Below are 14,864 nucleotides of genomic sequence, written 5' to 3' on the forward strand. Positions count from 1 at the left end.
AGAGCTGAGGATGCTGTTCGAGGACTGGCAGCATTCCAGAGACCCTGGCAATGTTTTAGTGCTCCAGACAAGTGTGGTGGGCATGGGGGCAGCAAGGAGGGAGCTTCTGTGATTACACTTGGTGTCTTAATCTGTTCAGAAGATTGAGAACCTTTAAGATGAACAAAACCTTATCACATGGCTAAAAGATCACATGGAATTGCTGATTTTCTGATCAAACTTGCAGCAGCAGAAGAGCAGCAGAGACAAATGTCTTGGCATACCTTGTTTTCCAGAGAGATGGTGGTGCCTGGTTCAGTCAGGGCCCAGTTTTGCTGTGTCCCACCCTGGGCAGGGCCGTGCTGGGGCTGTCCCTGCTCCCAGGGGCTGCTGTGGCTGAGTGCTGGCTCTGGGCTCCTGCTCTGTGCAGATGAGTCCTGCCTGATCTCCTCCTGGTTTTCATGTCCTGGTTATGTTTGTGCAGCTGCTGGGCTGGACTGCCTGCTCTGCTGCTCCTCAGGGGTGTCTGCACTGGCCCAGGCAGGAGCTGAGGGCTCTCATTTCACAGCTGGGCACAGAGCAGCCCCCACAAGGGACAGTGCCCACGTTTCCTCCTGTATCCCATACCCTGACAAATGTGCCCCTGTCATCTGCCTCCCCTATTGCCACACTCCCACAGCACCCTGAACTTGGATTTACAGCCTCAGCCTGAACTACTGCAGCTGCCAGCCCCCTTCCTGCTGCAGCCAGGGAGAGCTGCAGTGTGTGCCTGAGCAGAGGCAGCTCTGCAGTCAGTGAGAGCTGCAGTGGGTGGCTGAGCAGAGAGGCAGCTCTGCAGCCCAGCCAGTGAGAGCTGCAGTGTGTGCCTGAGCAGAGGCAGCTCTGCAGCCCAGCCAGTGGCAGCTGCAGTGTGTGCCTGAGCAGAGGCAGCTCTGCAGCCCAGCCAGTGAGAGCTGCAGTGTGTGGCTGAGCAGAGAGGCAGCTCTGCAGTCAGTGAGAGCTGCAGTGTGTGCCTGAGCAGAGAGTCAGCTCTGCAGCCCAGCCAGTGAGAGCTGCAGTGTGTGGCTGAGCAGAGGCAGCTCTGCAGCCCAGCCAGTGAGAGCTGCAGTGGGTGGCTGAGCAGAGAGGCAGCTCTGCAGCCCAGCCAGGGAGAGCTGCAGCGTGTGGCTGAGCAGAGGCAGCTCTGCAGTCAGTGAGAGCTGCAGTGGGTGGCTGAGCACAGAGGCAGCTCTGCAGCCCAGCCAGGGAGAGCTGCAGTGTGTGCCTGAGCACAGAGGCAGCTCTGCAGCCCAGTCAGCCCCTGTGCCACCAGCAGCCCTCTGCCCCAGCCCTCCAGACTCTGCTCTCCATGGTGAGGGCTGCACCCAGCTTTGGGACTGAGAATCTGAGCAGTTTTTTATGATTAAGAGACATTTCAAAGAACCTAATCAGCCACCAGTCCATCTGCCCTGAAGCCAGCTAGGAGCCATCAAAATTCCCTAAGCAGAGAGTACCAGGGCTCATACTTACACTCCAGTTCCAAGCTTGCATCAATTACAGTGCTCGTGTTTCCTTCAGCACCTTCAGCTCAGTGCACGTTCCCCCTCATGGGTCCCTGTGGTCCCTGAGAGTGGGCACTGCCCCTGGCACCCTGTGCTTGCTGCTGGCCACACAAATGCTGGGTTTGACATGTCACAGGCAAACGTCAGCCACGGGAATCCTCTGGTTCTGCTGAGGGCTGAAAGTCAGTCAATAATTTAATTACTTCAGCTAGTTATCCTAATGGATGTAGCAGGTTTGGAAAGCCTGTTCATTTCATCTCTGGTGAAAAAAATAAGAGTATATATAGATTTTTTTTTTATGAGGCAACAGAGACATCCTGTAACTGCTCCCTGATGCCCTTCCAGCTGAAGGGATGCCTGGGAAGACTGGTTACTCTTATCTTTTTGCAGATATAGAATTATCCACCCAACAATATTGACACATGACATTTTCAGCCAGCTCTTGTGCCAAATGAATAAACGCTTTAAAAACTACTGGGGAGGTACAAAGACACTAAAGCTGGCAATTCCTGAAAGTTAAGTGCATGGAACATGCTCAGTGCAGACCTTCAGACTCCAAAGTGAACCATGCAAATGATTTCCAATACAGTCAGCTTCATGTCAGCACCAAACACAGCAAACTGAATTATGTCCAATAGGGTGTGTGACAAGAGGAGGAAAGAAATCAGTGAGCCCTGTGCAAAAGGATAAGGAGCTCTCAGTTATATTAATTACCTCTTGATGAGAAGGGGATTAAGTAACTCTCACTTGAAGCTGTGTTTAGCATTACAAAAGATGTAATGTTGAAATGGGAAACTGTTAAATCATAGGTGCTTACAAAAAAGGGGATTTTGAGGTTTCAATCTTTTTATCATAGCTATTTTCTTTATAGTGTAATAATTTAGAATCACTTGAATATTTGTATGTGGCTCAAAATGGGGCAGGAAGAACATTTTGAACACTGAACATTTTGCCCAGACTCTGTTCACACCTTCACTAATGAATATGTTTAATTTTCTGAACTGGGGAGAGGCACGGGTGGGCATAAGCAGTGCTCTGTATATTTAGACCCTGCTGTGTGTTGCTGTTTGTTGAACAGGACACAATCCCCTGGGATTTCAGCAGGAGCAGTGCCCTGGAGCCAGGGGAGCGGGGTTGTCCTCTGGAGTTGGGAGGGAGCAGGGCAGGGGCAGAGCACAGAGCGGCCTGTGCTGGACAGACCCATGGCAGAAATAACACCCTGAGGCCTGGCTGGGCGGGCAGCACCCAGAAATGACCCCTGAGGCCTGGCAGCCCCCAGAGCTGCTCATGCCCACAGCTGGAATCCCTGCTGTGGGTGCAGTGTGCTCTGTGCTGCCTTCCCTTCTCCACTGCAGGGAAGCTCTGCTGGCCCAGCCCCAGGGGTCACTTTTGTCCCTGGAGCTGCAGAGCCCAGCTCAGCCTCCTGCCCAGCCCCAGCCACAGTAAGGGAGCCCCCAGTGACTGACCCTGCCTGGCTCTTTCCCCACAGAGAGCTGCCAAGGCGGCAGCCAAAGCCCACAGTGCCTCGGACGACGAGGATGGCCAGCAGCACCCTCTGGGCAAGGAGCTGGGGCAGCCCCACAGGTGAGCTGGAGCCCCTCAGGTGAGGCCAGGGCTGCTCTGTGCCACCAGCGTGTGAGGCTGTGCCAGAGCAGGTCCCGTGTGTCACATGTGATGTGTCTGTGTGTCACGTGTGATGTGTCTGTCACACGTGACAGCTGTCAGCTGCCTTTGCTGGCAGCCCCGTGTTTTGGCTGTGTCACCTGTCACAGGCTGCAAGCAGCAATTAACTGCACAGAAGTGTGACAGTGCCACTGCTCATGGAAAGGTGCCAGGCCCTATTTCACCTGCTGCAAACAGAGCAAACTGTGCAGGTTACAGAACGTGCATCACAGTCCAGGCAACTTTATTGCATCTGAGAATGGGAAAAAAAGCAATCAAAAAAGTGCCACTGAGAATGTGCCTGCTGTCACTGAAATGCTCCTTGGTTTTATCTAGAACAGCCATGGTGCAGCTATTCTATTATGTTTTAAATGAAAAATTTGGTTTGTGTGGATGGGCTGTGGAGGTAGAGGGGAGCAGTCATTCCAGAGCCCTCTCCAAGAGAGTTGCCACACAGGGTACTCTGCTCACAATTCTTCATTTCCTTGTTGTTGAAAAGAACAGAAAGGGGGATTGAAATGCACCTTCAATCCTGCAAGTGCCCATTCCTGTTTGCTTTCACCCCGCAGGCTGGCCCGCCGCAGGAAGACAGTGAAGCTGTGCCGGGCCCTGTCTGACCTGGTGGTGTACACCAACTCCGTGGCAGCCCAGGACATCGTGGATGATGGTATGGGGTGGCACAGGGCTGGCATGTCCCCTGTCACTGTGAGAGGAGGGGCTGAGTGCTGCTCTTAGGGTGGCACAGGGCTGGCACAGGGCTGGCATGTCCCCTGTCACTGTGAGACATGGGGCTGAGTGCTGCTGTTAGGGTGGCACAAGGCTGGCATGTCCCCTGTCACTGTGAGACATGGGGCTGAGTGCCGCTGTTAGGGTGGCACAGGGCTGGCACAGGGCTGGCATGTCCCCTGTCACTGTGAGACATGGGGCTGAGTGCCGCTGTTAGGGTGGCACAGGGCTGGCACAGGGCTGGCATGTCCCCTGTCACTGTGAGACATGGGGCTGAGCGCTGCTGTTAGGGTGGCACAGGGCTGGCATGTCCCCTGTCACTGTGAGAGGAGGGGCTGAGTGCCGCTGTTAGGCTGGCACAGGGCTGGCATGTCCCCTGTCACTGTAAGAGGAGGGGCTGAGTGCTGCTGTTAGGGTGGCACAGGGCTGGCATGTCCCCTGTCACTGTAAGAGGAGGGGCTGAGTGCTGCTGTTAGGGTGGCACAGGGCTGGCATGTCCCCTGTCACTGTGAGAGGAGGGGCTGAGTGCCGCTGTTAGGCTGGCACAGGGCTGGCATGTCCCCTGTCACTGTGAGACATGGGGCTGAGTGCCGCTGTTAGGGTGGCACGAGGGCAAAGCCAGAGCCCAGCAGGGCACTCCCTCCCTGGCAGTGACTCCTCTGGCCCTGCTGCCAGCAGAGGATTTTGGTGCAGGCTCCCCAGAGCTGCCACGTCTGGGGGTCTGCAGGAGGAAAGGTCCCAGCAGGAGCCCTGGAGCTTGGGCTTTTTAGCTGGAGCTCTCACTTGGCTTTCCTTTCAAGTGTGCAGGTTTGAGGAGAGAACAACAGACCCTCCTAGAAGGGGGAGAGGGGGAGCTGGTGCCCTGCAGTTACCCAGGGTGCCTGATTTGTGTAAGACAAGACAATCTGTCCTGGAACACAGGACTAAATCTCGTGTTGCCCTTGATGAATACCCAGGTAATTAGGTCTGGGCTCAGGCCCATGCCCTGGGACTGCTTGTCACCTGTCTGTTGGTTGTACCATGGCACACAGGCTCCACAGGGAACGTGCTGTCGTTCAGTGAGACCAGAGCCCACCAGGCAGTGCAGCAGAAGGCTGAGCAGTTCATGCTTTACAACCAGAGGCAGCTGACCCGGGTCTATCCCTCAGCCTACCGGATCGACTCCAGCAACTTCAACCCTGTTCCCTACTGGAATGTGGGCTGCCAGTTAGGTAGGAGCTGCATCAAAGGCTCCCTTCCCTTTTGGTGTGTATGTGCCCAGTAATATTATCTGTATTAATGGCACCCCACTTCTCTCTTTCAGTGGCCCTAAACTACCAGTCTGAGGGACGTGTGATGCAGTTAAATGAAGCAAAATTCAGGGTAAATGGCAACTGTGGTTATGTCCTCAAACCTCAGCAGATGTGCAAAGGTAAGGTTCAGTGTAGTCATCACTGTAGCTGCCAGGCCTTTCACAAAGTGTCCTTCACAGCAAAGGCACAAGAAAGGAAAGTGCAAACAAATCTAGAATCTCTCATATTTCCATGCACTCACAGCTCTTAGACTTGTACCAGTGTGCAATCTCTTACTGTGATCATATATCTATATCTATATATATATATGTGTGTGTGTGTGTGTGTGTATTTTGAGGTCTTTGCCTTATTAATATGAGTTTAAAAGAGGAAAAAGGGGACCTAGGATGACCAGCTGCAGGAAAGTACAGCAAGCTCTGCAGTGGCCCAGGAGCAAGTATCCAGGGCTTGGTCTAGCTCTGCCTTGGAATCACAAAACCAAGGGGTCTTCTCTCAGAAAAGGTTGTTAAGAAAGAGGAGGAGAATTTAAAAATTACTAAGCAGCTGCTCCACACTCATAGTTTCTCATTTCTGACTGAATTAGTCTGTCTGTGTGTGTCTTGGGGGGTGATATTTATTATTGTGTTATCTTTTTCCTTACAATCTTATTCTTGCCATCTTTCAGGCACATTCAACCCCTACTCTGCTGATCCACTTCCTGCCAGTCCTAAGAAGCAGCTGATTCTGAAGATCATCAGTGGGCAGCAGCTCCCCAAGCCTCCTGACTCAATGCTGGGGGACAGAGGAGAGGTGAGATGCTCTGGCGCCAGGGGAGCTCCTGCAGTGACGGGCAGTGTGGGACTCAAACCTTCTCCTTACTCAAATACACCAGTAAATTTCAGATACTGTCAAGCTTTTGGTCACTACATACCACCCTTCCCCCAGCCTGTATCCCACTCATGATTTGTTTTGTATTTTAAAGGGTGACTTTTATGAAAATTAGTCATAGCTGTCCATAGCTCTTGATGCAAATCATACATCAACATGGACTTCATGGAACCAATTCCCATGATAGTGCTGCTTGAAAATTCATGTCAATCAAAGGAGTCTGAATTCTCATATGAATTTAAATCAACCCTCTTCATTAATTTTTAAAAAAATTCACCTTCATTTGTATGGCTGGCTTGCTTTTAAAATGTTGTGTTTTTGAAAAACAGATAATAGATCCCTTTGTTGAGGTGGAGATTATTGGGTTACCTGTTGACTGCTGTAAAGATCAGACCAGGGTGGTGGATGACAATGGTAAGATAATCTAAGTGATCTCTTCTTCTTAGAGTAAAATGCCAAATAAGTGCAAATGAATTACTGTCTGTTATTGCTTTCTAAATTGCAAAGCCTCTTATCTGATGAAATCAAATGATTGTATTTTAACAAATTATTTCTGCTTCCCAGACAAAATTTCTGGTGTGGAGACAAACAAGTTAGAGGTGAAGGGCAGGAGCTGTTCCCCACATTGCCTTTTAACCAAATTGTTCTTAAATCTCCTTTATGCAGAGGCTCAAATCTATCTGTATCTGTATCTGTATCTATCTCAGGGCTTGCCTGGGTATCCCTGCCAGCTCCCAGGCAGACCCATTTTGTTTTTAAAGCAATCCTAGAGGCAGATCTGTCACATTTAATGACTGACATGATGGAATTGTCACATTGCTGCTGCTGTGTCCTTGTGCCTCCTGGAACTGAGGCAGGCGCTCGCTGTTTGCCCTGCAGGGTTCAATCCTGTGTGGGAGGAGACCCTCACCTTCACCATCCACATGCCCGAGATTGCCCTGGTGCGGTTCCTGGTCTGGGACCACGACCCCATCGGGAGGGACTTTGTGGGGCAGAGAACTGTGGCCTTCAGCAGCCTCGTGCCTGGTGAGTCCCCCTGTTCTCCTGGGTGTGCAAATCCACCCTCAAACCCCGGGAGATGTTACCAACACGAGATGATAGATTTTATAAATCTTATCTCTGTGACTTCATGTGAAGCTTGAACAAATCTTCTCTTCTCTTAGGGTGCTTTATGCACCATTCCTCAAAGGAGTTTGGTTGTCTATGCTTTTAGAAATTACTGCTGGTGTGTTTTTTATAACGTAGATGCAATTTGTACTGGGGCTCAGAAAACCCAGAGAAGTCTACTAAAGGCACCAGGTGGCTTCCTGTGTGTACATCACTTTTATAGTGATGTACAGTCTTTCCTAGCTGGGCATAAAATGCAAACTGCTGGTTCTTGGTGGAGGTTTGTGTGGAAATATTCCTATTTCTGTTTCCCCAGGCTACCGCCACGTGTATTTAGAAGGACTGACAGAAGCTTCCATATTTGTTCATATAATCATTAATGAGACCTATGGAAAGGTAGGTACAGCTGGAAATTTACATCTTCCTTCTGATAAAAATGGATTTAAATGTAGCCCAGAACCTCCCAGGATTTGTGCTGGAGTGCCCAGGAGGCTCAGAGTGTGTGGGGAGTTTCCTTGCAGGAGATCAGCAAGGAAGGGTCACCATACCATGACTCCACTCCTGCTGTGCACATACTTGCAGATGTTCTTACTGTTAGCATCTAACAATTATCTTGTCTAGGTACAAGAGGTACATTTCTTCAGTGTGCTAAACTGATCTTATTTTGCAAGTAGATCTTGAGAACTGTCGCTGCACCAGAACATAATATTTGACAAGCTATTTTTAGCAGCTAATTTAATTAATTTAAATTAACCTAATTTATTTTTAGGTTTTAGTGCATAGATTTTGCTTTTCTGTAAGTTTGCTAATTTTAGAATGTTTTTAAAGTGAAAGTGAAAGCACAGTGCTTTTTCTGTGCTTTCAACTGCTCTTCCTTAGCTGTTTCTATCTGGAGATAAGCAGCACAAGGAAATTAAGGCCATGTTCAGCAGAATGCTAAAGTAAAATAGCATCCTAGCAGTGATTTAAGAAACAAAGATAAACACAAAACCCTGACCTTTGTGAGGTTTGAGGTTGCAGAGGACACTCAGCCCTCAATCTCTGCGCCTTCTGAGAGGATGCAGAGAATGTCATGACAAACATGAACCCAAAGTTGTGCAGCACCCACAGAAAGCTCAGGGGAACAGGGAGAGAACAGCAGAGAGAAGGGCCCAGGGCTGAGGTTTGCTCTTGTCCAGACCCTCTCCCATCTCCACTTCCTTTCTCCTCCCTGATCCCCTCAGATCATGGGATGGGATCTCATGTATTGGTATGTGCACATCTGGGCATGTCTGGGAGATCACACCCCTTGGGGATGGTTGGCTGCTGCCCTTGTAAGAACCAATATGCTCAAGAAAACCAGCAGTGTAACTCCAGAGGGGAGGCAAGGGGAGCAGGAGGGGACACCTGCTGGGATTCCATTGCTGTCCCTGGTCTGCTCCCCTGATGCTGCTCTCAGTCGATGATGGGCTGCACTGCTGTGTGACCGTGGTCACTGCGGTTCTTGGATGAGGGAAGAGATGAGAATGTTGACTCTATGTTCAGAAGGCTTGATTTGTTATTTTATGATATATATATATATATATATATATATATATATAACATTATAGCTATACTAAAAAGAAATAGGAAAGGAAAAGGTTTCTTCAGCAGGCTAGCTAAGCTAAGAATAGAATAGAAAAGAATGATAACAAAGGCACCTGTCTCGGACTCTGTCTGAGATAGCTCAGTCTTTGACTGACCATTAATTATAAACATCCAAGATGGGTCAGTCACAGGTGCACCTGTTGCATTCCACAGCAGCAGATAACCACTGTTTACATTCTGTCTCTGAGGCCTCTCAGCTTCTCAAAAGGAAAAATCCTAAAGAAAGGATTTTTAGTGAAAAGATGTCTGCGACGCTGCTGTTTCTCATAGGCTGAGTGAGGAGATCTGCTCAGTTCCTGGGGGACACATATTCAGCTAAGAAATAGCTTTAAATGGTTTGCTGTAGAGTGGTTCTGTTTACAGCTGATGTACTGTTACCTTATTTGCTTGCGTGGCAGTCTTGAAAACATTAGCCAAATGGATTTGCATTTCTTTTTGCCTTTCAGTGGAGCCCTTTAATCCTCAATCCCAGTTACACAATAATGCACTTTCTAGGAGCCACAAAGGTAGAGCTCATTGAGCATGCACTTTGCACTTGCTGGGCACAGACTTTCCAGTGGTTCCCAATCGCATGATCTGCAACTGCCAAACTGGAACCATTCTCCATGCAGGCTCTGAAACATCTGCATATTGCTTTGATGAAACCCATGCATAGAAAACTCCACGTTAACGTGCTGCCTGTCACGGCCGAGCACTTCCTAGAGCCTTGTCAGGTCCCATTAGGAGACTGAGCAAAGCTCTCTGTAACTGTGGCAGGCTGCCATCCTAATGAGGAGAAAGGCAGGCATGCATGAATCCATGGAGACCTGTGCTGGGAGCTCCTTGCTCAGAGTAGCTGTGAGTGGCTTGGTGTGGATTTTTGCTTTGCTGCGTTTTGAACTTTGCCGTCATCGCTCATCAGCACTGTGAGAGCAGCTCCTTGCCCTGTGAGCGAGCGTCAGCTCAGGCAGGCTGTGCTGTTGTGTCCCTGCAGAGCAAGCAGCTGATGGGGCTCCGAGGGCTGTTCTCCAAGGCGCCCAAGGCGGGCACGGCCGAGCCCAGCGGGCACCACGTGCGCAAGCGCTCCATCGGCGAGCGCATCCTGCGGCGCACGGCCAGCGCCCCGGCCAAGGGCAGGAAGAAGAGCAAGATGGGCTTCCTGGAGGCTGCTGAGATGAAGGACAGCGCCTCGGAGCCAACAGACCTGAAGGACAAGGAAGGGGTGCTGCGGCGGCCGAACCGCGCCTCGCAGGCGCGCCCCGCGTCCATGCCCGTGGACAGATTCCTCATGGTAGAGCTGCCCGGCCCTGCAGAGGACACTGCCCAGGAGGCCGACGGAGAGGACAACACATCTGGTAAGGTGCTTCCAAAATTAGTTTTGGTGAATAGTCAGGGCTCCCCTCGCTTCTTCCAAGAGTACCTGATTTCTAGCAAGCATTAAAACCAGTATCTATTACACCAAGTTTACTTCTATAGTCCCTGCTTCATTAAATCTCCAAAGGAGTGAGTCACAGAGCTCAAATCTGGCATAGAAAGACAAGAGGATTTGTGGAGAAAACATACAATATGTGTTTTTCGAGGAATTCAAACCCTTGCCCTTGTGAATGCTGCCTGCTGGTAGAAGATCCAAACAAAATCCTTGTACTGTAACACTTTGCAGTAACCACATATATAAACCAGTCTGGAGTCCATCTACTCGATGCTTTTGACTCAGCTTGAAGCATGCATCTTGTTTTCAAGTGTTGTGTGTTTTAACAGAGCTGTTTTGTTCTGTCTTTATTGCCACGCTTCTTTATAGTACAAATGTGACTAGGAACACAGCTGAAGGTAATGCCACGTGCAAGCTATGATGTGGTACCTCATTAACATTACTTACAACAAATATTACATCACCTGCCTGATGTAATAGACATTCCAAGGAAATTTCAATGAAGTGCCTGCAGTTGTATTTTTCCATTTATTCATGTCACTCAGATAATTTGTACTAAACCTGCACAACCCCATGATTAAGTTCTGTCACAACTGTACCTGGTTTTGCGTTCTCCATTTGTCTGTCTAAGGACAAAATAGCTGTTGATAGACAGAGCAGAGTCTTGTATGCCACTAATATGTTTCTTGTTTAATTTAGTCAACAGTGATGACAATACAAACGAGAAGGAAACAAGCTTGAAAGAACTGGGTTTTCCACGTTCGGAGCAAAAGTCAAATGCTTCAAATTTAGTATCTCAGTTCAAGAAGGAGAATGACCAGAGGGATTCTACAGCTGACTGTTTAGTACCACCTCCACAGCAGCAACCTGAACATTTGGTTTTTGCAAATGGTGTAGCTCAAGCAAATCACCTTGTGGATTACCAGGAGAATAATCTTTCTGATGGAACTGTCCCCTTAACGCAAGAGTCTGACTCTGAACTTCCCACAGAAAAATTACACCACAAAAACTGTGCAGACAGTAAAAAGGAAGATGACACAAAAGGATCTAAGGAAGGGATGGGGACTTCTGTTTCTCAGAGCACAGAGGTGGAGAATTACAAATGTGACACGAAGAAAAGCACTGCAGCACCTCTTTCCTCTTCTTCTGCCGGCTGCTCCGAGGACCCTGACTGTCACTCCATGGTGGCCCTGCAGGACAGTGACATTTCTCACCTCATCGATGAAGTCTCTCTCTCGACTGAGAGCGAGCTGGACAGCGCTGTGTCCACTCTCATTGGGCAGCTCGATGGCACAGATGACCAAACTCCCCTTGCCCCTGTCTCCAGCCCCCACGGCAGCAGCAGCCAGATCCCCAGGGTGGGGGCTGCACTCCCACATGTGTTTGCTGCAGACCTGAGCAGCCCCTGTAGGCACAACTTCACTCCCACAAAATCCAACAAATCCTCTTTATTCTCCACTCCGGACACAGCCATGTTCTGCAGCCTGGAGGATAGAGAGTATTCCACATACACAATTATCCATGAGGCATCTCCAGCTTCTGAATGTAAGAGCCATAGGACATTAGTTTGCCAGAAAAGATTAAATAATCTAGAAAGTAACTTGCCCAGCTCTTCTTGTTCTTCATCCCTCTGTTTGCTAAATGCAAATCCCAAAAGGAATTGTGCTACAAAGTGTGGACCAAGCTGGGAAGCCCCCGAGCCTGCCAGTTCCTTTGGATCCAACAGCCTCATCTTTGAGGAGCCGCTGGGATGCCCTGGCCCTGGGGAGCACTCGGCCAGCAGCAGCCTGCTGGAGGTGGATGGGGACTGCCAGGAGCTCCTGGTGACTGCCCGTGAGTACCGACGGGAGGACATGAGCCAGCTGGCCTCGCCCGTGAGCCTGAGGCAGAGGCAGGAGCCCGGGCACGGCGGTGACAGGGCCGCGGGGAGCAGCTCCACCGGGCACGGCGGTGACAGAGCCTCGGGGAGCAGCTCCACCGGGCACGGCGGTGACAGAGCCTCGGGGAGCAGCTCCACCGGGCACGGCGGTGACAGGACCGCGGGGAGCAGCTCCACCTCCGTGCTCTGTGCCGCTGCCCGGCACCGTTCTGAGACCTGCGGGGCTGCAGGGAGCCAGCTGGCTGTCCCCGCGTGTGAGAGCGCTGGGGCTCCGCGGCAGCAGCCCTCGGAGAAGCACAAGGCCGCCGTGTGTGCCCTCCAGGCCGGCTCAGCCTGCCCCCTGCGCCCCGGGGCTCTGCCGTTCCCCACATACCCGGCCATCCAGCAGAGCAGCCCCTGCAAGTCCAAGAGTCTGGGAGACCTGACCTCGGAGGACATCTCCTGCAACTTTGAGAGTAAGTATCAGTACATCAGCAGGAGCTTCATCTCCTCGGGCCTGAGGGACGGGAAGCTGGCCGCCGTGCAGGGCGTGAGGCCGCACTCGACGGACGCGCTGACGGAGCAGCTGCGGAGGCTGCTGTCCCCGGAGCAGGAGGACGGCCGGGAGCCGCTGTGCCCCAGGCAGCCGGACGAGGACTGCCCGCGGGCCCTGGTGAGGAAGCTGTCGTCCCGCAGCCAGAGCCGGGTGCGGAACATCGCCAGCCGCGCCCGGGAGCGGCAGGAGGCGGCGGGCAAGCCGCGGCCGTGCGGCGGCGGCGCCGTGCCCGGGGTGGTGCTGCGGAGCAAGGCCCCGGGGCCGCCGCTGGCCGCCAACCGGCACTCCACGGGCTCCTGCATCGGCCGCTACCTGCGCGGCTGCCCCGGCGAGCGGCGCGGCGTGCCCGAGGGCGCCTGCTCCGCAGTGCAGCAGCACGGCTGCGGGGAGCTGCCGCTGCCGCCCGGCGCGCAGGAGCAGCCCGAGATCTATTTCCTGCTCCGGCTCTAGGCACGGCCCGGCTGCTGCTCTGCAGGGGTACAGGAGCTGCTCGGAGCCCACGGGGTATTTCTGAACGCAGTGTGATGCCAAGGAGTCAGGGGCGGTTTAACGCGTCCTTTCCTGCCGGAGCTCAGGGCGGCAGGAGCCGCCCTCCATCCTTAGGGGTGCTGCTGATGGAGCCCGTGTGCATCTGTAGCGTTCTGTGTCTGTCGTGCCGTGCTCCAAAGCCTGACGTTGCACTGAAGGCAATACTGGTTTCCTTGTGTCTTGTCCTCCTGCTTGGAAAAACACTTTTGGTGATCACTTTTGGCCTTTTGTGAGGATTCTCCAAAGCACTGTGGTGTCTGGAATGCTGGACTGGGGCTTGTTCTGCCCAACAGGCAGCAACCCTTTATTAGCATCACTTGTTCTGAATTGTTACTATAAATTTTACATGTTTTCATGTATGAACTGTGAGTCTGCAGCAAATGGTTTGTAGAATTAGGGTTAGTCCAGATTTGTGAGTCCTGTGTAGATTTGTCTTCTGCCCTCTCTACAAAGTGTGACAACAGTTGTCTTCCTTTTTGGTTACTGTGTTGATTTGGGACAGAGTGGAATGTGGGAGTAATTCTGCTTTTATGAATGAAAACACTTTATTTCTGCTTATTTTGTTATGTATTTTTGCTGTTGGTTGTGTGAGTAGCTTCGGTACAGTAGATCCATTTTCTGTATATTTGTAATTTTATTGCTAAATTGTCGATAGTCAGTGGAATATTTAAACTGACATGGTAGAGTGACTATTTTGACTGTTCACCTTTTTCTATGAAGGCTGAAAGTGAATTGGGTGAAGGAATCTCAGACACCTAAAGCTTCCCCGTAGGGAACAACATAGCTTTATTTTGGTTGGAAGATACTCTATGCCTTTGCTGTAAGTTTTTCTGATATGTCAAAGACGTACCTTTTACCTCTTTCTTTTGTAATGCAGAATATTATTATTCTTGAAAACGTCATTAAAATAGATTTTTAAGCACTTGGTTACATGTTTTCTGAAAAAAATCTATCCAAACAGATTGGTGCTGAATCCAGCAGCAGTTAGTGGCTGCACACATCTGTCTTGGCAGGAGGTGCAAGGAGGGAGGACCCTTCATTTCACGGGGTGGTTCTTGGCTGGAGGTGGCAGCTGAGCTCTGGCCTCCTTTCTGGGTCAGGAGCCACACTTGAGTTTGTCTGACTGCTCCACTCAGGCTCTAACAGGAGAGTGCTGTGGCATCACTTGGGACAGAACAGTGGATTTTTAACACAAAAAGCATTTTTCCATGGAGGACCAGAACCAGACACTGGATTAACCCCTTAAGCTTTGGACCTGGATTTCTCATAGCCAGGATGAAGTTTGGGAGGTGTGACTGAGGCCTAGCAAAAGTGCCTGGTAAGGAAGCAAATGAGATCTTCATTGTGAGAGGTGAAAAAACTTGCTTTAATTGGAATTAATTTAGAAAAATTGTATGGCGCTTGCAGGAGGTCAGGATAGATTATTGCAGCAGTGTTTTATCACATAATCTCTTATATTTCTCTTAATTTTAGAAGTTAATCCAGATGGGGACAGTTTTTTGTATGACAGTGACATTTGGCTAATGGAGCAGGGCAGGGTTTCTGTAGTCCAGAAGCCAAATACACATCAGCCTTTATATATATAAAATATTTCTTCAGTTTTTAGTTTAAATGAACAAGCTTCATTTTCTTTCATGGAGTGGAAGCAACACAAACAAATGCACCTGCTGCCAATCCAGCTGCTCCTGTGGGGATGTTCCTGCCATGCAGTGCC

General features: G+C 50.6%; 1 protein-coding gene across 7 annotated transcripts in view; it reads left to right on the top strand.

Moving 5' to 3' along the window:
• Positions 1-14,072, top strand: part of PLCH1 (phospholipase C eta 1) — a 58,327-nt gene extending 44,255 nt beyond the window's left edge. For 5 of the 7 annotated variants that reach the window (XM_071438217.1, XM_071438216.1, XM_071438218.1 and 2 more), the window contains 11 exons: positions 3,010-3,104; positions 3,752-3,849; positions 4,940-5,119; positions 5,212-5,319; positions 5,865-5,989; positions 6,397-6,481; positions 6,947-7,093; positions 7,491-7,570; positions 9,247-9,306; positions 9,774-10,134; positions 10,908-14,072. In XM_071438217.1, coding sequence (XP_071294318.1) covers positions 3,010-3,104; positions 3,752-3,849; positions 4,940-5,119; positions 5,212-5,319; positions 5,865-5,989; positions 6,397-6,481; positions 6,947-7,093; positions 7,491-7,570; positions 9,247-9,306; positions 9,774-10,134; positions 10,908-13,072 — 3,504 coding nt within the window. In that variant the 3' untranslated portion in view covers positions 13,073-14,072. Of the gene's footprint in view, positions 1-3,009; positions 3,105-3,751; positions 3,850-4,939; positions 5,120-5,211; positions 5,320-5,864; positions 5,990-6,396; positions 6,482-6,946; positions 7,094-7,490; positions 7,571-9,246; positions 9,307-9,773; positions 10,135-10,577; positions 10,607-10,907 lie in introns of all 7 variants that reach the window. The other 2 variants (XM_071438223.1, XM_071438221.1) reach the window with 2 other exon arrangements.
• The last annotated feature ends 792 nt before the right edge of the window (positions 14,073-14,864 follow it).

The sequence above is a fragment of the Agelaius tricolor genome, unplaced genomic scaffold (genome assembly GCF_023055355.1).
Source record: "Agelaius tricolor isolate 1412-34295 unplaced genomic scaffold, bAgeTri1.0.p SCAF_12, whole genome shotgun sequence".
In the NCBI taxonomy this organism is placed as follows: Eukaryota; Metazoa; Chordata; class Aves; order Passeriformes; family Icteridae; genus Agelaius; species Agelaius tricolor.